Raw genomic sequence first — 23,194 nt, forward strand, 5'->3', positions numbered from 1 at the left:
AGATCAAAACTCGATAGGAACATTTTTCCCAATTCTGACAGAACTAAATTGATTTCAGCTGTGAGCATGTTATTAATATCTACATCTTTTCAGTGAACCACAGAGAAATCACTGATACCAGGAAAAATGACATACATTTCTATCAGGGTATACAAGCTATTAGCGACTGAACAGTAATACTGTGTTCTGGAATTTGGTTAAGTTTGTTTGTCTATATATTACTTGAGGGAAAGGAATGGTAATCATTTTCGTTCGCCACGTATAAGAGTACATCGGATGTTAACTTACATTGTTTTTTTATATAATTATACAAAAGAGATGTTGAATCTAAATGGATTAAATGAAAGAAAAGATTGTTCGTTTTTGCAAGGTGTATGTAGAAATTATGATGCACCTTTTGAGTGAGTGAGTGAGTGCCAATATGTTGTTTACGGACTAAAGTAAGAGAATGGATTGTCTTATGTGGGTTTAGAAATTACATACACTACGGAAAATGAATTATTTGGCTTTATTGGTATCAGTAATTCCGCATTGAATTGTATTTCATGCTTGTAAGAAAGGAAATTAATGACTGTAAATTATGAAGAATAATGCCTCGTTTCTATTCATGTAAAGATAGTATTCAGGACTATCAAAATAATGGATTTCTTTCTTTTTTTGCAAGAAATAATCAAAAGCTATGTGTTACAGAAAAAAAAATTGTGTCTGTTTGGACACCTGTTTTCTTACATGTATGTAACGTTATGAAGTTCTGAGTCACGACAATCCATTGCCTGTTTATCGAAGTGTTTTCCTAGAAGTATTACGATGTATTATGTGCTTCGATGAATATTGTATACGTAGGTGTGAAATAGAATAGTAAATATCCCTGCGGGGAAAAAAAAAACAACTTTGAAAATAGGTTTGTTTTGTTTGTTTGTTTGTTTGTTTGTTTGTTTGTTTGTTTGTTCATCTGTAAATATGACTTGATGGTCCTTGGTGCAAACATTTATGTACAAGCGTTCATGTCTCCAAAAACTGCATGTTTAACAGACGAGGACTTAGCGAGGTTTTGCAATGATTTCGTACGGTTTCGGCAAAAGAGTCGTGACGCGATGTCCGTAATCGTAGTTCGGTTCGATTCCGTCGGGGATACAGAAGGACAAGTGTTTCACTAGGGTCACCACGAAGATGAAGAACTCCATCCTGGCCAGTTGTTCGCCTACACACACTCGACGGCCTTCAATGAGAAAAGTCCACAATAAGATTACGAAAAAAATAATAATAACAAATTGTGATCTATACCAAACAGGCCTTTATGCATGAGGAGTGGATGACTGCATCAATATTAGTAGAACACACCGGTGAAGTTTAAGGAAAGTTTGACAATCCATTCAAAAGTAACTAATAAAGATTTATAACGTTTTGGTGCCACCAGTCCTGCATGAGAATTCTACGATAGTTCGCGACAAAACTGCAGGACAACGATGACAAAAAAATGTAAAGAAAGTGTATATAAAAAAGATAAACATTTCATTTCTTTCAAATGAAAAGTAAACATTCCCTCGACTTATTAATGACACATTCTGGGAGTAACATTATTCCCCTTGCTTTTTGAAAGGGGTAAGTGCTCTTTCATTATGCTTGAAAAGAGAAAATATGTTGAATTTTCTGTATGGAGAGGAGGGTAGGTTTGTGAAATACTGACGCTATGATGCGGGCAGCAACTTGAGGGATCAGTTGAATTTGGGATGTTGTGTAGTAACCCACTGTCTTGTGAAAACACGGGAACCTTTGAAAATCCTTCAAATTTCTTATCTTCAGACCACTTCGAAAAGAAATCTTGCACCATTCTTCTCGTTTCCTCTTCATGATCTTACAAGTGAGTTTGACAAAACAGACAAATTGCACGTTAAATGTTGCACAAATCTTGTTGAAAGATTGACAGACCGTTCAGTCGTTACCTCTCACATAAGTTTCTATCACAAAGATGTAAATACAGAGAAAGCTTCATGCAATTTTGCAAATACAACATTATCAGAAATCAGCAATATCATTTCATTTTATGTGTTGTTCATGTCAATTCTGTCAATTACAGTCTAAGAACTGTTCTGCAGGTTAATACTTTGTATTCTGTTCTCTTCTCTTTTGCCTTTTGTCTAGCGAGTTATACATTTTGATTAGCAATTATCTTGTCGCTCCATAATATGTCATGCTTACCCGCCCCAAAAGGCATATATGCTTTGTTCTTCACGAACTCAGTGCCGTCGGCATTTAGAAACCTCTCAGGTCGGAACACTTCCGGGTCACCCCAGATTTTGGGGTCACTGTGTATGGCGAGAATGTTCGCCATGATTGTAGTTCCCCGAGGGATGACGTAGTCCCGTACACTGACATCTTCTGTGGTTACGTGAGGCAACCCAAGCGGTAGGACCGGACGAAAGCGAAGAACCTCGGTGGTAAAAGCGAGAGTGTACGGCATCTTTTGAAGATTAGTACCAATTACTGTTCCCTCAGAGTCTTCTATCTTCTGAATTTCGAGCAAGATCTGTGAATGTTAAAAGGTGTTGTGTTTATTTGGCTGCAATGATAACGATGGATGATCGGAAAAACTTAATTTTAAGACTTGGTTTGTCTCGACCGACTAGTACTTGATTGTCATAATCTCTTCAAATTGTGAATTTTCTTCAATTTTATCTCCCTATGCAATTGAAATTTGTAAGATCGCAATTGCTGATTTGTAGTTCAATAAACATGTCGGATCTTACCAATTTCATTCGTAGAAGGAGACAAAACTGAAGAACATTCACGCCTAAACCTTTCCCTCTGCTTAATATTCTCTTTGCTTCCAAATGATTTCAGAAATATGATAGAAGAAAAAGATTAAACCAAAGATTGATATATGCGAGGAATCATTTATGCAGCCAGAGATAGATTAGTGTATTTCTTATTCTTCCTTTGAGTAATTTCAATCTTTCTTGGATGAATAATTAAACAATAAAACAGAGGTTATGAATTTTCTTCAGTCAAAAGTGGAATGTTGGCAGTAATGGCTGCATGCTGTTGCGCTGTTGCGTCATTTTTTTTTTTATTAGATTTGATAGACAGGGGCCCGTTGCATAAAAGTTACAATTATGGTAACTTTGCCATCCAGTGGTAACTTCCATAGAATTCTTGATTTTGATTGGCTGTTGAGTATTGTTACCATGGTATTGTTGAGTATTGTTACCATGAGTATTGTTACCATTGGATGGTAAAGTTACCGTAATTGTAACTTTTATGAAACGGCCGGGCCCCTGATCTGATTTAAAATGGATTCTTTATCTGCATTCCTTTTCATTCAAAATATAACAGAAGGCCAGATGAACAAAGTTACTGAGTAACATTTGAACAGTGGAAATAAATGCAAATCGGTGAATAATTGACTTAAATATGTACAGCAACATTTTTTATAATATTACAAAATATATACGAACAGGTGTTATTTACTTATTAAGAAAAAAAAGATTTCACATACCTACTGTTTGAAAAATTAAGCAACTCTATAAGTGTAATAAAAAATGCAGGATACCATCATCATACACCGATGTTTAACAAGGGCAAAGGCCTCAGAAATACACATTGAATTATTTTGTGCAGTACGATCATAGATATTCCGCTCACTGAGCACTTGCCAGGTGGGAAACACATGCGAAATGTTGCATAGTGTAAAAGTGTAGAAAGTTTGTGTGTAAACGTATAGCGTTTACACAAGAATTTGAATTTGCTACTTAATAACTGATAATGTTGAGCCTGACAAAAACAGTCAAGTGGCATTCCAAGAAGTGATTTCATGAGCGGTACAGTAAAAGTCCCTTGGCTTAATTCGTCTTTGGAACTGGTATATGCTAACACCGGCAGGCAAAGTGTTGAGCAGCAGCCCACAATCATAAGGCAGTGTTAATGTTTTTATTTTTTATTATTTTTTTTTTTGAGGGTGAGGGAGGGGGAGGTGGCTGTCAGGGGTAGTGCTTGTGGTTCGGACAAGTATCAATTCACCTTTCCCCTCCCTGAAGATTCTCAGGAAGAACTTACCCTCGAAAAGTCTGGGTCATCCAATAAGACCGACACCCACGAGTCATACAACCCACGAATTCAACATTGAAAAAAGGTCCATGAGTCATACAGCCTATGAGTACGACACCAGGCAAGTAAGGCCCATGAGTTCGACACTATAGACAAAAACAGCCCACGAGCTGTTCAACATTACAACACAGGGTTTACTGTGTCGATATCGTACGTGGGCCTTGTTTGCTTATTGTCGAACTCATGGGCTGTATAACTCGTGGGTTGTATGATTCGTGGGTGTCAAACTTGCGATGTGCACCCGGAAACTCAGTTCTTTTCTTCTCTCCCCCCCCCCCATTTTCTCAATTTCTCTCTCTCTCTCTCTCTCTTTAAAGAGACAATAATGTGTGTGTGTCTGTGTGTCTGTGTGTATGGAGGCGGGGGGGGGGGGGCGAAGGTGCAATATTCCCCCCCCCCCCGTCAGAAAGTCATGTTTTCCTCCTTTTCTTTTGAGAACTGAATGCGCGTGAATTTGTGTGTGAGACGTGTGTAAGACGTGCCCCCAACCCCCCCCCCCTACCGTCCCGTGACTTACGTACATCATGATGGCAGGATATATCTTGATATTTTTGTGGTTAGACCAGATCAAGTGAGGTAACAATTTTGGAACATTTTCCCCACATTTCTTATTCTCTTTGTGAAATGTGTCTCATCATGTTCAAACTGACATCCAATCAGTGAAAGACAATTTGCACATTATTATCTAATTTCATTTGACAATCAGTACTAACCTTTTCTTGACAGCTCGGTAAACCAGCCAAGAAAAGAATTGCCCATGTTATCGACATCGATGTTGTGTCGGTGCCGGCGACAAAAACGTCAAAAAACGGGTTCCAAATGTGCTTCTTACTGGGAAGGGTCTGCTTCTTGCTGTCCGTTGTTCGTCCTTTCTCCTCGGCAAGAAACATATCGACCAAATCTCGCAACTCATTTTCATCGAATGTCTCTTCATGTTGTTTAATCTCTGCGTTGAGGAAATCTCGGATGTGCGTAAGGGCACAGCGCTCTTTCTTCAATAAGAAGAGTGGAGCATCGGGAATCAATACAATGTCACTTCCGAATATGGTGTTGATGCTGGAAATGACGTTTCCTACTTTATCGTCGGAATCCTCGAATCTACTCCCAACAGTGATTCGGGCGATGACATTGCAGACAGCACGGTTCACTAACCTTGCGGGGTTAAAGGAAAGACGATCTTTTGCAGCAAACTCTTGGACGAGCAGCGTCGCCTCTATCTTGGTTTCATTGGCAATTACCTGTTTTCCCATCCCGAAGTGACGCAGAGCCGTCAGAACAAAGCGGCGAGTGTCAGACCAGACGTCGCCCTCGCTGAAAACTACGCCACCTACGACAAAGGAAGGAGATTATGATTATATTCATTATTGGTCCATGCAAAGAATAACGTGGGTCTAGGGCAATTACCCTATTTAATGGTGACAATGATAATGATGATGATGATGATAATAATAATAATAATAATAATAATAATAATAATAATAATAATAATGATAATAATGATAATAATGATAATGATAATGATGATAATAATAATAATAATGATAGACTCTCCCAAAGTGCTCATCATACCTGAAAAGATATCATGGCGCTGTGGAAATGCTGAATTTGTGAATTTTGAATTTGTGAATGAACGAGCAAATTTCTCGAAGTGTTTTTGGATATAAACTTCGAGAAATTTTGTCAGTGTGACAGCGGCTATTGATTACTTTTTTTTTCAGTAAAGTTCGACATGGGGGTACCAATTTAATGACTTTTTTTATTGAAACTGTCATCGGAATTTGATCGACTTAAGCGATAAGTCGACTAACAAAAATCGACTTGTACAAAGTAATAACACGTGAGGCTTTGAATGTGAAAGTGAGGGTTAATTCTCATCGACTTAGGTGATTATTCGACTTATGCGCAGTCGACTTACTTGGAGTTGACTGTATTTTATTGCCGTCAGATTCATGTCAACCCTCTCTACGGCATCAATCCCCTTGGGAACATGTAATGGCGACTTTGATGGCTGTTTGGCAATCCGCGTGTTGCATCGATGAACGTAATTGTCGCCATGAAATGCCTCGTATAATGTGTATACCACGTAAAATTTCAAATATTCATTAATATTAGATGAACTTCGAAGCTTTCTATTTTCATGTCTGGGTTTTGTTTGTGCGGTAGTATCTATTGATTTAAGTAAGTGATGATTAAAACATTGAACTCATCAAACATGGAAGAAAAATATTAGTGGAGATAAGTATAATTTATGCATTTTGCATTTATAGTAATCAAATGCCTTGCCTACCATGTAAAAATTCAAGTATCAATTAAGCAAAATGAGATGTACGCAAATGTTCTCTGCTTCATGTCTGAAATTTGTTGCTGCGTGTTCCTAGAACTATCTGTGGGTGTAATCATGTTGATTGCATAAATGAGTGATGAGTGAGACTTCGCTTTTATTGCCATTTTGAAGTGCCTTGCCTACCTTTCAAATATTCAAATATCAATTAATATCTAGTCTACGTCGACGCTCTATACTCTGGTCTGGGTTTTGTGCTTGTTTTCCGGTAAGATTAATTTGTGTGTGTAATATTAGTGTACTGAGTAATGCTGCAAACATTCCACGCATCAAGCATGCACTTTGTGAATCAAAAAGGTATTTTGTATTTATTGTCATCAAATGCTTTGCCTATTTTAAATGAATGTCAAATTTACGTCAACGTTTTCAACTTTCGTGCCTGCTTTTTGTGTTTGTGTGTCGATAGAACATGTATTTTTGTGGGTATAGTATCTATGTAGTGTGTGATGCTTTAGACGCATCAGGATTCCAACCCAGTAGCCTATCCTGCGCACGATATAATCTACAGGTTCCGTCCATACGCGGTATATTATAATTGAAAACAAATCTCCCTCCATAGCCTTAGTTTTCATTTCATCCAAATTTTAGATTTGGTTCCGACATCCAATGGCATTTAGGCAGTGCAAAGTATCAGCCACAAATTATCAAAATAATGAGAGAATCGTTACGCAAAGTTTGCACAAAAAGAAAGAACAAAACAATAGACACCCAAAGAGATAAAGAATTCCCGCAGAAACAGAAGGGATAGTTATCTCACACGGGTCACCTAATTATGACTGACTGCAGTCGCAAACCAATATACAGGTCTGTTTGAAATACATCACATCGCATATCGTCCCCTCTTTCAGCAAACCAATTTTATTATTCTAAATTCCAGCATATCTGCCCTTGTGCACTTTTAATCACCCGCACGCACATTCACGCACCTGCACGCACATTCACCACCATCACACATCATAGTTTATTTTCCCCTGCTATCTTCGCAGCTTACTCTGCAGAATTTGTATTGTTACGAATCTAGTAGTCCCTATCTTTCCTCGGGCCGGCCATCTTTTTCAAGCAATGCTTACAATGGCGGCCTTCTGCATAATCGTTTCTTAACTACAATTGTTATTGTAATCACTGCTGCATAGACATATATCATTAATTTTCTTTCATATCGTTGTTTATGCAAGTCAAACGATTCTGTGTTAAATCTACTTTGTATATTTCCTACATGTTCATGATTATGTAACTTATGTATATCGTTGTTTACGCAAGTCAAACGACTCTGTGTTGAATTTACTTTGTATATTTCCTACATGTTCATGATTATGTAACTTATGTATGTTGATTTGCAGAAAATAAAGTATCTATCAAACAAAAAATACAGTTAAACATATTCATGGCGGTCATCCAAGGGATATGAAAAGAGAGGTCGTTATAGACAGGTGGCCGCCACAGATAGAAGGTCTCTAAGACAGGTTTGACTGTAGGCCTACATTCTACGCTATTACAAGTCACTTTTCTGCAATATAGAAATGTCCCTTTTCCATACCCTATCCCTCCGTCCTAAAGGCCCTGTCACACCTTTCCGGGTAAGCTTGTTGCGAGTAGGGATTTTCCAGCACGCAGGAGAATTTACTGCGGGCGGACAAGGACGTTGGTGAGTTTCACACTTGCGTCTTACCTGCTAAACGCGTCCTACTTATCTGCTACTTGCTTGTATTCAGTGTGACCTGCGTGAGAGCTTCGAAACTTATCCGTTTTCAGTTACGAGCGACGTGCGGGGACTGCGAAGTACCTGCGGGAGAGTTGCATGCGAGGTGCTGCTGCTAAAGGCCTCCTACTGGTCTTCTGCGTGTGCCTTGTCACACCGTGTCTGTGGGGAAGCCTTGCGGGTTGACTTGAGGGGAAACATTTTTGCTACCCGGACCTCCAAGCAGTTGGCCCGCACCTGACAGTACCTAGCACGTATCTCGCCCGTAGTTGCCCGGAGGTGCGCACTCAAGGCCGATTTACCCGCAGCCAAATTTTGAGCATGATCAAAACTTTTCCGGGTGAGTCGCTGGGATTGCCTGCAGTGGTCCACGCAGAATGCAGTGTAGGAGGCCAGTAGTTGCCGCAAGTCACAGCAGTTGACCCGCTTGAAGTACGTAAGTTGCCCGTGGATCTATGCTTATGCGCCAGAAGCGCGTGTCATCTGCGGTCATTCTACGAGCATAATACTGGTGTTTAACTGTTTAACAAAGGAAGATAAGTGTCATCACTACCCCTGAACAAGATAGAAAGTCGCACTTTGGCAGACAGGGAGTCAATATGCATAATTTACGTCAACCTAAACCAGCATCGATACAGGCACCGGTGTCGCCATCACTGATTGTCTTCAATGCCAGGTCACTCAATAACAAGATCGATGACCTTGAAGCCACGTTGCGATCTCAGCACAAGGATGTTCCGTTAATAGCTGTTACTGAAACATGGTTTTCCGTTGACAAATCTGCATCTGCATGTGTACTCCCTGGATACAACCTGTTTCATCGAGATCGCCCCGATCATCCTGGTGGGGGAGTTTGTTTATATGTTCGCAATGATCTATCTGCAACAGAAGTTTTCATTGATTGCGTCCCCACCTACCTGAAGTACTATGGATCAAACTAGAATCCTCCAGTCAGTTCCGGTTGCGCAATCACATCTACGTTGCTGTTGTGTACTCACCGTCGCGATCGGAACAGCGAGAGGAACTTTGTAACCACCTGATTGACACGGTTGATTCTATCAGAGCAATGTCAGACAGTGCTTTGTTACTCAATACCGGTGATTTCAACGATCTCGGTGCGTCACCCTTGGAGCAACATACCGCCCTGGTCCAGATTGTCACGAACCCAACAAGGAGAACTGCAATACTGGACAAGATCTCCACTTACATTGCCTGTGAGTACCATGAACCATATATGTGCTCCTACTGCCAACAGTGACCACTTACTAATTTCTCTCAAATCTATCCATGATCATGCCTGCCGCCAATCTGTTCAATTTACCTGTCGACCTTACCGATATTCTGCTGCCAGATCCTTCGGACAGTGGATAACTGAGATTTACTGGTTTGTTATCGATACCCTACCTGATGTCGACGCCAAAGTTGACTTTTTCCGACAACTTCTTTCTGACCAGTATAGATCCCATTTCCATAGAGTGACTGTCAAACGTAGAGTAGCTGATAAAGTATGGATGACCAACACCATTCGGTCCCTCATTTCATCTCGTAATTCTGACTTCAAGCGTGGGGACACTTCAGTCTACAAGAACTTGAGAAAAGATGTCCAAAGGAAGATTAAAGAAGCTAAACGGCCTTTCTACTGCAAGAAAGTCCAACATCTAAAAGAGACCGAACCAGGGAAATGGCAGAAACAGATCAGAAGTCTTTCTGGCCTTAAAAAGCGACCTCAGTTTGAGATAGATCCTGACACCTCTCCTCTTATAACTGCCAATCGAATTTGAACACTTACTTTGCCGACATCTGTGAACAGCTTCCCAGTTGTGACCTCTCGGAGCTACCGGCTTATCTCCCAGCTTGGCCTCCCCTCAACCATAGAGCGACGAGATGTCTACAACCGACTTCGGCGTTTGAATGCATCCAAGGCTGGCCATCCATCTGACTTGCCCATACGCCTGCTAAAGAAATTCGCCTACGAATTACCAATTCGTCTGACTAATCTGTTCAACGAATGTCTTACTTCTGGGTATTTTACTGATACCTGGAAAACAGCATCTTCGAGGGTTTCCTCGCGAAATGGGTTATGTCTGATATTTTTTTAAAGACTATTTTATTCTTCATCAGTGGGAAACACTAGACAAAACTCTTTACATCAATTTCATAATCATTTTCATCAATGGACACAAAATTTATACCGAAACTTAACATCAATTTGATACATTTTGATACACTCTGATACATTATTCACAATCCATATACACACGTTTTTTTTTTGTTTTTTTTTTTTTACTATTTTTACACTAACCCCTCATTCACTTTTTAATTTCATTCCTTCATTACATTACGAATTTATTATCTCAAACACTAACCCGAAAATACTTTCTTTTCAACATTCATTCAAACCAACTTTAAGTATCAATATCCATTGACTGAAGTTTATTTAAAAAAACAAACAAACACCAAGACCACCCTTACCCCCGCCCATTCTCCCTCTTACCACCCTACCCATTATATCCCCCTCCCCCTTCCAAATCCCCCCCCCCACAACAAAACCTCAGAGACAACTAAAACATGTATGTCCTGACATACATTATAACACATATTTCAATACGAGTGCGTCACAAGGCATTTCCTGGTGGATGTGCAGTAGGCCCTACTCTATCGAGCACGTAATCGATCCTCGTCAGTTTGGAAACATGAAGGGCAGTTCAGTATGCCATTACCTGATAACCATACTTGGTACAATCTACAAAGGCCTTGACAAACCAGGTCACTACGCCAATCTTTGTGCCATTGATTTTACAAAAGCATTCGACTTAATTGACCATACGACAGCTGTTTTTTTTTTGTTTTAAATAATATTTTATTCTTCATCAATGGGAAACATAATATACAAACAAATTTATACAAGATTCTGTGGACCAATTTCATAATCCTTTACATCAATGAATACAAAATTTATACCAAAACTTTCTTGTTAGAAAGATGATCGATCTTAAAGTGAACCCATCGATTACTCCTACAATCTGCAGCTTCCTGTCTAATCGCTCGCAGACGGTGCTTTACAAGGGTACGACATCATCTTCGGAATCACTGACGTGCGGGGTCCCCTAAGGGACAAAACTTGGCCCGATTATCTTTCTGATCATGGTCAATGATCTCGCCCTGACAACGGACAATAGATGGAAGTACGTCGACAACCTGATCATAGTCGAGATCTCTCACAAAGCCGGCCACAACAATTTGCAATCTCATGTTGAGTCTGTTTGTGAATGGAACAATGCTAATTACATCAAACCCAAGCATGAAAAATGCAAATTGATGCACTTCACCTTCTTGCGTAATGATGTTTCCCCCCCCCCCCCCCCGCGGTCCGGTCATTACTATTGGATACTGGAAACAACCCGATCGAAGTCGTGTCTTCAATGCGCATTCTTGGCATTACTATCCGATCAGACCTGAGATGGGATAGTCAAGTACCAGAAATGATCTCGCGTACCTCTCGGAGACTTTAAATTAGGTGCTCACTCAGGAGGAACGGAGTTACCTATGATGATCTGTTGTTTGTTTACACCGTGTACATCCGCCCCCTTCTTGAATTTGCTGCCCCAGTGTGGTGCACCAATCTGACTCATGAGCAGTCTCAAGCGTTGGAAAAGGTGCAGAGGAGAGCTCTCCGCCTCATCACTTACCCCTTACATCTCCCCTATAAAGATGCTCCTTGTGATATGAACATCGAGTCTACTGAAGGACATTCTGCCTTATCTACACATAGATTTGTGCAAGCACTTCGCCTGTCTGACTGATCGAGAATCAAACGACTATAGTGAACATGATGGTAGCCGCCATATTGTCACAATCTCAGACGACGGCATAAGCCAGTGCCCTCTGTGTAGAACATTACCCGCCTCCGATAACGATGGAATCGAATTTTGCGAACAATGTCTCTCCCTGCCGGACATGATTAGGTCCATTCAAACCCGACTTGATCGTCTGGAATCCGTTCGACGTCCAGAATTGGACAATGGGACAAATACCCCCGATAGCCCTACACATGACGATGACGTCAACTGCGCGGGTCACAATGAGGAGCAATTGGAGTGTGACGATGACCATAGTCACACGTCACCACCATCATCACCTGTCGCGGAACGCCCACACCATTCCAACGATGTTCCAACGAAAGACGTAAACCGGTCACTCTGTTCACAGGTGGATGAATACAGGAGGAAACACAAACAAGTGTTCACGGCTTCTTGTTCTATTTCGGAATCGAATCCTATTGATGATCCCAGCTTGAGTATTCAGGCACCTCAGACAGATACGGAAAACAAACCAGTGAATTCTTCTCCGTCAAACAACACCCTGGTGACTCAGACGGATGGCGAAATGAAAATGTTTGTCAATCCATCAAACAATACCACCCAAGCATGTCAAACAGAAGAGACTGATTCAGTTTCCAATGACGCATCTACTCAACCAGACAACGACTTCAATGCAGATATCTTGCTAGTGGGAGATTCAATCGTCAAATACATAGATCCGGAAAAAACAAACTATCACGAAGGAAAGTGGAATTGTGCAAATCTTTTCCCGGTGCTAAAATTGATGATGCCTTTGATATAGCCAAAGATCTAGCTGAGAAACACAACGTGTCGGAAATCATTTTCCATCTTGGCACCAACAACTTAGCTGACGACGAGCCGAATTGCAGAGCTCAAGACAATCACAATCGCGACGATTATCCATCGTAGACAGGCCCAGCAGACAATTTCCTGGAAGACCCATCGCATAAACGCTGACCTAAAACTTCTGGCCAATCAGCGAGCATGGAATATCATTGACAACGACTGTACAGATACCAATACCCAAATCACCGTTGATGGCGTACATTTAAACGCACACGGGATAAAAGTCTTCGCGCAAAACCTTGTCCAGCACATTAGATCGACAATCAGTGACGATGCATCGCCTTTTCGCCGACGGCAAGACTAGGCATCGCAGGAAGAAGATTCCGAAGGGCAGGGTTTTTCCGCGAGATTGGATGGACTGCCTGCAGACCGCGAAAACACTGTTAGCTCAGCAGAATCACTGAATTATGTCGCGAACGAAGAAAACGTAGAAGAGATCCAACGTAATGAAAGAGAACCTGTGGAGAACAAAAATAGCTATCACGAACTCATTGATGGTTTAATTCCCAAAGTTTGTTATTCTGGGTTAAAAATATGTGAACATAAACTCTCTTCCGAATGAAATAGATGAGTTGAGTCTGTTGTTAGATAATGATCCTTTTGATATTGTAGCTATCAGTGAAACTCATTGTGATGCAACAATTTCAGATACAGATTTATTTATAGACAATTTTACTGTAATACGTAAAGATCGATCAAGACATGGGGGAGGAGTCGCGCTTTATGTAAGAAATAGCTTAAATTTCTGTCAAATACATATTTCGGGAAATGACTTGGAGGTCATCTGGATTAAAGTTAAATTAAAACGAATAAATCCAGTGTTTGTATAGTATGTGTAATCTACCGACCTCCTAACTCATCCAATGATTTTTTTTATTACATCAGATATGCTTCACTGTATAAGCGAAAATGAAGGATAAATCATAATAGTTGGCGATTTAAACTGTGATCTTCTTCCCGATAATCACAACTCACAGTCTCGCAGTCTTTTGTAAGTTATGAATACTAATCTCCTACATCAGCTTATTTATGTACCAACTCGCATAACGCCCAACTCTATATCATTGATCGATCACGTGTACTCGTCCAACCCCGAAGAACTCCAGGTGACTGGGGTATTTGAGACACATATAAGTGACCATTATTTGATTTTTACTGTTTTTGGTACTACGAAGGTAGAGACCAAACATTTTGATAATGTAATTGAGTATAGATGTTACAGGCAGTTTTCACAAGAGAATTTTATCAATATGTTACGAAACATCCGAATAATGCTTTAAAAATGTGGTATAATTTGTATATGACAGCTGTCAATGAACAGGCTCCCCTGAAGAGGAAGCGCCTTAGGTCAAAGTTCTGTCCGTGGGTGACTGGCGACTTAATAGACACCATGAATAAGTGTGACTGGTACTACAAGATGTCAAAAAAAAAGTCAGCAGCCCACAAAACTCTTATTTCTGACTCATGTATAAATCCCTGAGGATTAAAATTTCCACTAAAATCAAGGAAGCCAAAAATGATTACATAAATGCACTATTAAGTGAAAATGGTGGTACTCCGAACGCCATGTGGAAAACATTAAAGCTTATTTCATCATCGAAGAATGACAGTCAAATTAAGATTGAGTTACTACATAAATGGTGAAGAAGTGTTTGATGCAGAAGAAATAGCTCAGCAATTCAATGATTGCTTTGTAAATTCTGTTGATATGTTGTTTTATCCAACAAATTTTGATATTTGTGAAAATATAGGTGACACTAATCAGTTTGATAATGGATAATGTCGGTTATGTTCCCCTGACATCTCATTTGATCTCCCTGACATGCCTCATGTGACAGATGAATTTGTTGTTAATGAAATCAACCGTATTCCAGTTTAAAAAAGCCGCTGGTCCTGATGATGTTTCAATAAAATTATTGAAATATGCTTGCAATGCCCCAAATGTAATTCACAGCTTAACGCATATATTTAATCTATCATTGGACCAAGGTGAATTTTTGGAAGATTGGAAAATCGCACGAGTTCAACCCATACACAAAGCCGGAAGTAAATCAAGTGTTGAAAATTATCGACCAGTCTCATTACTATCAATATTGTCTAAGATATTAGAAAAGTTGTTAATGTATCATTCGAAGATTACTTATTTAATTGAAAACAAGGTATTATCAGATAGACAGTTCGGTTTCCGACCTAATCATTCGTGCGAAACCGCCTCTCTTTGTATGGTTGATCAATGGTCTCAGAATGAAGATCACCGATACGTAGGCTCCTAAATGGTGTTGCATTTATTGATATGAGAAAAGCCTTTGATGCAGTGAACCACGAAATATTGTTACTGAAATTGAAGTTTGTAGGTTGCACAAATAGAAGTGTAAGATGGTTTACTTCTTATTTAAAAGGCAGAAGTCAATTTGTATCTGTAAAAGGGAAAAAGTCATCCATTAAGAGCAATACACCATGGAGTCCCACAGGGTTCAGTGTTAGCGCCATTACTTTTCTCCATATTCATTAATGATTTACCCATGAGTATCCACAATGGAGAAATGTTTCTTTTCGCAGACGACGCGACTATATCTGTGCGAGGTAGAAGCATGGATGAAATTCAGTCAAAACTGAACCATGCTCTTGAGGAGGTTTACACAATAATTATGGACTCAAAAAACAAACTGCTTCTGAACATCAATAAAACTAAAGTAATGGTAATTGGGTCTAGGCAAAAAGTCCAAACTTTAAATGTCAGATTATATGTACAGATAAGATCAACTCCAATCGAACGTGTTTCTTAATATAAATGTCTTGGAATTATGATAGACGATAATTTACAGTTCAATAAGCATGTTGATAGAGTCGCCCTGCAAGTAAAGCAAAAATTAGATATTTGTAGAAGGCTCAAGGGAGCGTTCAACACTCATTATCTCAGCCTATTATACTGGGGTTATATCCTCCCACATGCCTTGTATTGTTGCAATGTATGGACCAACAGGGCACAACAAAATTATGAAGCCATCAACAGGTTACACAAACGAGCCGCTTTATACATTATAGCTGGCTCTTCATGGGAAACCCCATCCCAGCAAGTGCTCAATAACGTTACAAAAATTGTATTCAAAAGCAATGGCATGTATGACAATTAAATGTGTGCACCACCTTGCACCCTCTTTACTAACAAATAAGTTTGTAATGCATGATATAGTAGCCCAACGCGTAACACGCAACTCGCACCAGTGCAAACTTGAGATGCCAAGATGTAACACAGAATTTTACAGATCATTTGTATGCACAGCGGTATCTCACTGGAATAATTTGCCATTGGAGACACGATGTTCCCCCCAACTTATGTTTGTTCAAAAGCAGATTATGATATCTGTGAGTCTAGAGATACGATGTTCCCCCAAATTAGGTTCGTTCAAAAGTATCTAGATTATGATATGTGTGAGTCTAGAGACACGATGTTCCCCCCAACTTAGGTTTGTTCAAAAGGAGCTTATGATATGTGTGTTTTAATATCGAGAATTGTTTTTTACTCAGTGAAACGTTGTAGTATTTACATGCCTTTGAAATTGTTCTATAAGCGTTATGTTTGATTTTTTATTGTATTGAATGTATATTATTTTTTTTCTTTCTTCTTGTTTGTTAGTAACTGTAATTCTGGAATGTTTTATGTGTTGTTTTTTAAAGGGCCCCGACCAAAACCAGCTAGTGCTGACTTGGCCCACCGTTCTTAAAGATGTGAAATAAATAAATATATAAATTAGCTGAAAGAAGGAATTCCCTTCTCACCAGTTTTGGGAAATTCCTCCTTCGCTCTTCCCGTCACCGTGACATGCTTCCACCTCAGCGTTCTCAACTCACAACTCGTAGCCTTAGGAACTCGTCAAATATCGACATCCCCCGAACCAGAACACAACGTTTCAGAAACTCAACAATTCCTTGCTTGGTGAGGCTACTAAATGGCTTGTAGTGGGTTTTTTTTTTTCATCAAACTGCAGTATTCCTGACCATTTGTAAAGTATTCTCCTTTTATTTTTGATAGTAAATTTCATGTGTATTTTGTTGATGTCCAAAAGGTCAATTTAAAGTTAATATTTGTGCATGTTGATGTACTGCCCGTCAGTGATTCTCTTGAGAATTTCGAGGTCATGGGATCAAAGGTCAAGGGTCAAGGACCAGGTTGGATGCTAAGGGTTTGTTGTTTGGTGCTGATTTTTAATTTTTTTTTTCATGTTTTGATGCATGGATTTGTGATAGGTTAGGTGTAAGTTGAAAAATTTTGGGATTTTTAGATATCTTTTTTTCTTAATAACGTGGATGTTTATTGAATTGGGCCTGGTGGGTGGGGGGGGGGGGCACTCAATACCTTTGTGATAAATACAATTTTTTTTTAATGTTTTGTCAATTGTGTTGAACTATTGTTATATACTGTTGAGATGTGCTGTGGACTTGTTCGGAAGCCACACTTTGTGCCATAACGACACTTTGAGTTTGTTTACATTTATCTAATTTATTTAATAAGATTTAATTTTATCTATTCCGTGCTTAGTTCAGTTACTCAATGGTTTGTATAATTATTTGTTTCTATAGATGTGCAATATTTTTCAGTATTTGTCAACCACTATTGATAATTTTAATACATGCATTTTTATTGAGGGTAAAGAGGTCAACGGTTTTGACTAATGAAAAAAGACATATTTATGCATGTACTGTTTTGATTTTCTTGGGAATTTTGGGGTCTGGGGTCAAAGGTCAAGGATTTGGGGCCGGGTTGAAATATTAATGTTTTATCTGTTTTTACAGTGTTTCCGTCATATTCATATTCATATTGATAGCCAATTTCAACAAACATAATATATATATATATATATATAACAATGTCGTATTTTTAATTGTAAAGTGAACAATTTCAGCTATTGTGCTGCATGTTCTTTTTTATTGCCAATAAAACTACATTGAATTGAATTGAATTTTGAAACTGGCAAGGAACGGTGTCGAAATTGCCAATATGCGTGTAGCTGATCAGTTCTGCGGGCGTGGAGCGAGCCATACGAGCAAACTGCGTGCATGCTGAGGGTTAGTTACTGCCTTTCTGCTGATTAGCTGAGAGTTGGCTGCGGCCAAGATAATGACATTTTATGGGACTTCTGTCATATCAAATTCCTTCAGAGGGATTCCTTTATCGAGTTGTCGGTCCTCACTCACTTCCCATGCGCTTGACACGCAGTTCGAAAGGAATGAAAGTAAGTAGAACGTAAGTACCACGGGTCCTTGTCCGCCCGCAACAATTGTGCTGCATGCTTGAAAATCCCCACGCGCGACAAGCCAGCATAGCTTGCCCGGAAAGGTGTGACAAGGAATAAACTTGGCTGCGGGTAAATAGGAGTCGCGTGCGCAACTCCGGGTAACTTCTGTTGAGACACGTGCTAGGTACTGTCATGTGCGTCTCATCTGCGGGGACCTCCGGGAAGCAAAAATTGTTCTTCGCAAGTCTCACGCAAGGCTTGCCCGGAAAGGTGTGACAGGGCCTTCATAAGCAGCCCTCCCTATACTATTGCGTATATGTAATTACTGGTGTGAATTGCATTTCTGTAAAGGCAGAATATCTGACATTATATCGATATACCAAGAGTAGATAAACATGCATAATTAGCTGAGAGTTAATGTGAAAAGTTGACGGATAAGAGAAATGCATATTTTTTAATTGACGATTGTAGAACTTATGAAAGCATTCATGTATGTAAAATCCGTTCAATGTAAACAAAACATTTCTTGAGCGTGATATAACCACAGCATTTCACCTGTAAAATTCCTACCTTTACAAATTTAATAGCCAAATAAATCGAAATGTAGAAAATGCCAGATGCCTGCCTTAAGACCCAAGAATAGATGATGTGTTAAATGAAATAATTGCAGAACATATCGATTGATTGATATCAACGTATACACAGATAGAGCAATTGAGTTATCTCGACCTTTGGTATAGTCCATGATGTTTCTGAAGAGTGGAAGCTTTGGTCGACCGGAAGTCAGGTTTGCTTGCTTGACCAGTACTTCGTCGACTAGAGATGGGCTTGAGATAAACACGAGTCTCTGACCTCCTTCATGCAAGAAAGCGATGTCTCCGTACCTTGTAAATTGGATTGATAAGATACAGCCACATTATGGCCAGTCAAGTATCCCGTATGTCGAAAAAGTCGGTTTATCGGTAAATTTAATAAACGTTGCTTTCGTTTATAGGTCGATAAATCGAGTTTTTCTATTAATGGGATATTAGGCTTGCCATTGACACATCACACCTTATAGGATCGAGTTCTATCCACATTCTATAAATGCATCGTTCATAGAAAAAAAAAAGTGAAGAAAATCATCCATGTCAACCTTTACGGCGCTAATTTGATGCTTATTTTTATGATTCTTCATTTGGAAATGAGTGTCATTTGTCTTATGCTGTGATGGGGACAGAATCCCCATGCTTTTGCTCATGGTTTGGCTGCTAAAAGCAATAATGTGTTCGTATATCCATCTTCTATGGCACTGTACGTCTGCTCGTTCCTAAATATTCAAAAATTATTCAAAGGTTTGTGTATCCATATGAGTGTGCGTTGTGTGCGTACATGTGTATGTATAAAACAGCGTCGTGTGTGTGTGTGTGTGTGTGTGTGTGTGTTTGTGTGTGTGTGTGTGTGTGTGTGTGTGTGTGTGTTTTAGTTCTAGATTATGTTAAAGGGACTGTACAGTACTGGTTGAGGTGAGGATTCAGGTTTATAACATTCCTAAGTGAGATAATGAGAAACCTCTTATGACATATTATGAAAGAGCATGTCATTTGAAAAAGGATTCAACGTTTATTCGATGAAAATTGGTTTTCAAATGGCTGAGATATCAGAAAAAGTGATAATAATGAAAGGCGACAGGCCACGCCTTTTATTAGGATCTCTTTGTTTTACCTTGTTTTTTTTTATATCTCGGCCATTTCAAAACCGATTTTCATCAAATAAAACTTTTGATTCCCCTTAGAATTGCATGCTCTTTGACATCTCATAGAGTGGTTTCTGAATATCTCGCAAAAAGTTAAAAGCTAAATCCTCAACTCAACCAGAACTGCACAGTCTCTTTAATGTATTCAATCCGCTTTACATAATTGCCATTTCTTTTATGAAGGAATACAAGTTTGGGATTAAAAAAAAAAAAGATCAGTGAAGCGTAAAAACTTACTCTTTGTTAATACTCATGATCCGTTGCAGGAAATTTTGAAAGGAGAACAGTCGGCAGATTAAGTGGAAAGGGGACGGCTTTCTACAGGGCCCTGGCGGGAGTTTGTTGGTAACATGGACCCAGAATGTTCGTATGTACCACGTGATTGCGAGAGCAGCAGCCGCTGCCAGGAGGGCGTTCTCCTTGAAAGATGATAAGATATCGGGAAACGCCATTTCCGTTGACGAAGATGTGCTGTGTGCTGACCTGGATTTCTGCAGGGCAGAGGTCATGTTGTATTGTTTTATTGGGCATTTTCTTTTCTTCATTAATACAACCAAATCATCTATGCTGAGCAGTGAAACAAAATGAAATTCATGTTGTTGAGAATATTTCAGGTAGTGATTGAAAATAGATGAAACGAGAAATGGGTCAAGATCTGCTAAAGAAAAAGAAAATCAGAGAAGGAATAAAATATAAGCCTACAAAAAGCTGAATCCTTTCATTTGTTTGAAAGTAACAACCCTACAAACCATTATCCCAAACTATTGAGAATTTTGTTTGCTTACAATACCCTGGATACACATGGCGGTCAACGTATTATCTACTAATTTATTCTGGTTATCATCACCAATTTTACGACAGATGTAACTTCCGTGTTATTGAATATGAACAATGTCCGTACAGTGATACATTATTTACTTGTACTTTAAAATAACTTCTGTTTACAATATGCTTAAGATCAAAGTATCATTTACACACACACACACACACACACAAATATATATATATATATATATATATATATATATATATATATATATATCCAATTATATATATATATATATATAGTCGAGACGATGTAATGATGACAAAAGATGTTGCAGGAAGCCGGCTGGTGGGAAGCTTTCGACCTTCGGTCTTCTTGACAAGACAGCCACAAGACACCCAAGACACGCACACACGTCTGCTTTATAGCAGACAATAAAGCTGAAGAAGACCGAAGGTCGAAAACTTCCTACCAGTCTGCTTCCTGCAACATCTTTTGTTATCAGTACATTGTCTAGACTACAATTCTTCCTATCAGATGACAGAGGCGTACGGTACGAGTATCAGCATCATCGCATAATATGTATATATATATATATATATATATATATATATATATATATATATATATTGAGCAGGTTGTCCACGTATTGGCAAGATAATAAGATTAAAAAAAAAACAAAACTGGAACAAAGTTCATGCTGTATTAACCAACGGTTTATGTCTGCACACAAATTTTCGAGCGACTCGCTCTTTCTCAAGTGTTGATCAAGTCTTGATTAAGTGTTGATTAAGTGTTGATCAAGTGTCGCTCGAAAATTTGTGTGCAGAAATAAACCGTTGCTGAATACAGCATGAACTTTGTTCCAGTTTTGTTTTTTTTTTCTCTTATATATGTATGTATATGTATATATATATATATAATATATATATATATATATATATATATATATATATATATATATACTGACATCAAAGGACCTAACCTCAACATGGCGGGGCGGTGCAGGGACAGTAAATCTATTGACAAATATATATATATATATATATATATGTATATATATATATATATATATATATATATATATATATATATATATATATGTGTGTGTGTGTGTGTGTGTGTGTGTGTGTGACGGAAGGAAAACTAGCAGTATAGACGTTGCAGTGATGTTCAGTCTTACCTTTATTCCCCGAGCTTTCGGCTGTTTCACCAGCCTTTTTCAAGGGCTTGATGAGACATAACATAAAAGCAAAATAGCAACCAATTTTCATGCATTTTAACAGAAATAGAAATAGTAATAACAAGAAGCCAATCAAACGGAATGTAGGCAGTTACACCAATTTGCATACATTTCAACAGAATAAGGCAAACAACAAAACAAAACAAAAACCAAAACAAGGCAAGAGAAAATCGAACAGACAAAAAGGCTGGTGAAACAGCCGAAAGCTCGGGGAATAAAGGCAAGACTGAACATCACTGCAACGTCTATACTGCAAGTTTTCCTTCCGTCACACATATACCAATGATGCAGTACCCACCACGTACGAGGCCAAGCCCACAACGCATATTAAGCAAAATCAACCTAGGTATAAAATCATACTAAACTTAACTAACCTTATATATTATACATTTCAAAATATACTCAACATAAAACATACCTCAATTCAGCGCATTTTATAACAAAAAACAAACCAACATACTATTACTAAATACAATCTCAAAACAAAACGTTGTTGTCATTGACTGTGTAGATCCTGAAGAAGGGCATTTCGTCCGAAAGCTTGATGATTAAAGGGGTGCTACCCAACACCAGCCACGTCTATATGTGCAAGATTTGCTGTCAATATATATATATATATATATATATATATATATATATATATATATATATATATTTATATTTATTTATTGTTTATTTATTGTTTATTTATTTATTTATAATTTTCAAATACTCTAAGGGTACATGTTTAGATTAATTTTAGGTGTATCATGTTCTTAGCTTCTTTTTTTTCTATTCGAATAGAAATAGCAAGGAATGCTACTTGCCAAGTTAGGTAAAAATCCGTCATGGGGGTTTAAGGAAAAGGCTGAAAATGTAAAACGGATGACGCACCATGCACGACGAACGCCGACCGATAAATCATAGCAATATCTAACTTGAGCATTCGGCTTCGGTGAGCTAAAAGCGAGAAAAGCTAGGGCACCTTAACCGTGGGATGCTATTTCTTCTATAGACAGAGCATATTGTGTGTGATATAGCTTTTGGCAGTGCTGTAAAATTAGGTGGTATAAACATTCGAACAGTTTACAGCCTGACGGTGGTAAATTTGATAATATTTCTTTTTAATGCAAATATGACATCAAGTCGAAAAGTGAGGAGGAGGGGAAAAAAAAAACTAATTGGAAGACAATTATTCATTTATACTTATAAAGCCAATTTGGAATTGTCAACAAATAAACACGTCAAATTCAGGCTTATTGCCAAAGGAAAAATAAGAAAAATAGCCGAAATACTTACCGATTGTTCTCCAAGGACTAGCTGCCACCTGCTAAACTGCGGCTACCTTTCAACACTTCTGACTTTAATAGAAAATGATTCACAAATCTACTGGCAGAGGCGT

At 38.7% G+C, this 23,194-nt stretch overlaps 1 protein-coding gene across 1 annotated transcript; it reads right to left on the reverse strand.

Annotated features, from left to right (window-relative positions):
• Window positions 1-1,040: 1,040 nt before the first annotated feature.
• LOC140245287 (cytochrome P450 2D15-like) lies at window positions 1,041-20,313 on the reverse strand. Its single transcript, XM_072324872.1, has 7 exons — window positions 20,180-20,313; window positions 18,799-18,953; window positions 12,046-12,211; window positions 11,240-11,403; window positions 4,818-5,431; window positions 2,200-2,527; window positions 1,041-1,219 (listed from the first exon to the last, which is right to left on the reverse strand). Exons 1-7 carry the CDS (start codon window positions 20,311-20,313, stop codon window positions 1,041-1,043), a joined length of 1,740 nt encoding a protein of 579 aa, XP_072180973.1.
• Window positions 20,314-23,194: the final 2,881 nt, after the last annotated feature.

This window comes from Diadema setosum, chromosome 22, assembly GCF_964275005.1.
Source record: "Diadema setosum chromosome 22, eeDiaSeto1, whole genome shotgun sequence".
NCBI classification, from domain to species: Eukaryota; Metazoa; Echinodermata; class Echinoidea; order Diadematoida; family Diadematidae; genus Diadema; species Diadema setosum.

What these genes read in the sequence shown, in the direction of transcription:
- LOC140245287 (XM_072324872.1), bottom strand. Translation starts at nt 20,313, where the DNA reads ATGACCTCTGCCCTGCAGAAATCCAGGTCAGCACACAGCACATCTTCG. An exon ending in CATCATGGACTATACCAAAG is followed by an intron (nt 12,212 to 18,798) that starts GTCGAGATAACT and finishes TGACCCGCGCAG; the next exon opens with TTGACGTCATCGTCATGTGT. An exon ending in TCCCTTAGGGGACCCCGCAC is followed by an intron (nt 5,432 to 11,239) that starts GTCAGTGATTCC and finishes CCTTTGTCGTAG; the next exon opens with GTGGCGTAGTTTTCAGCGAG.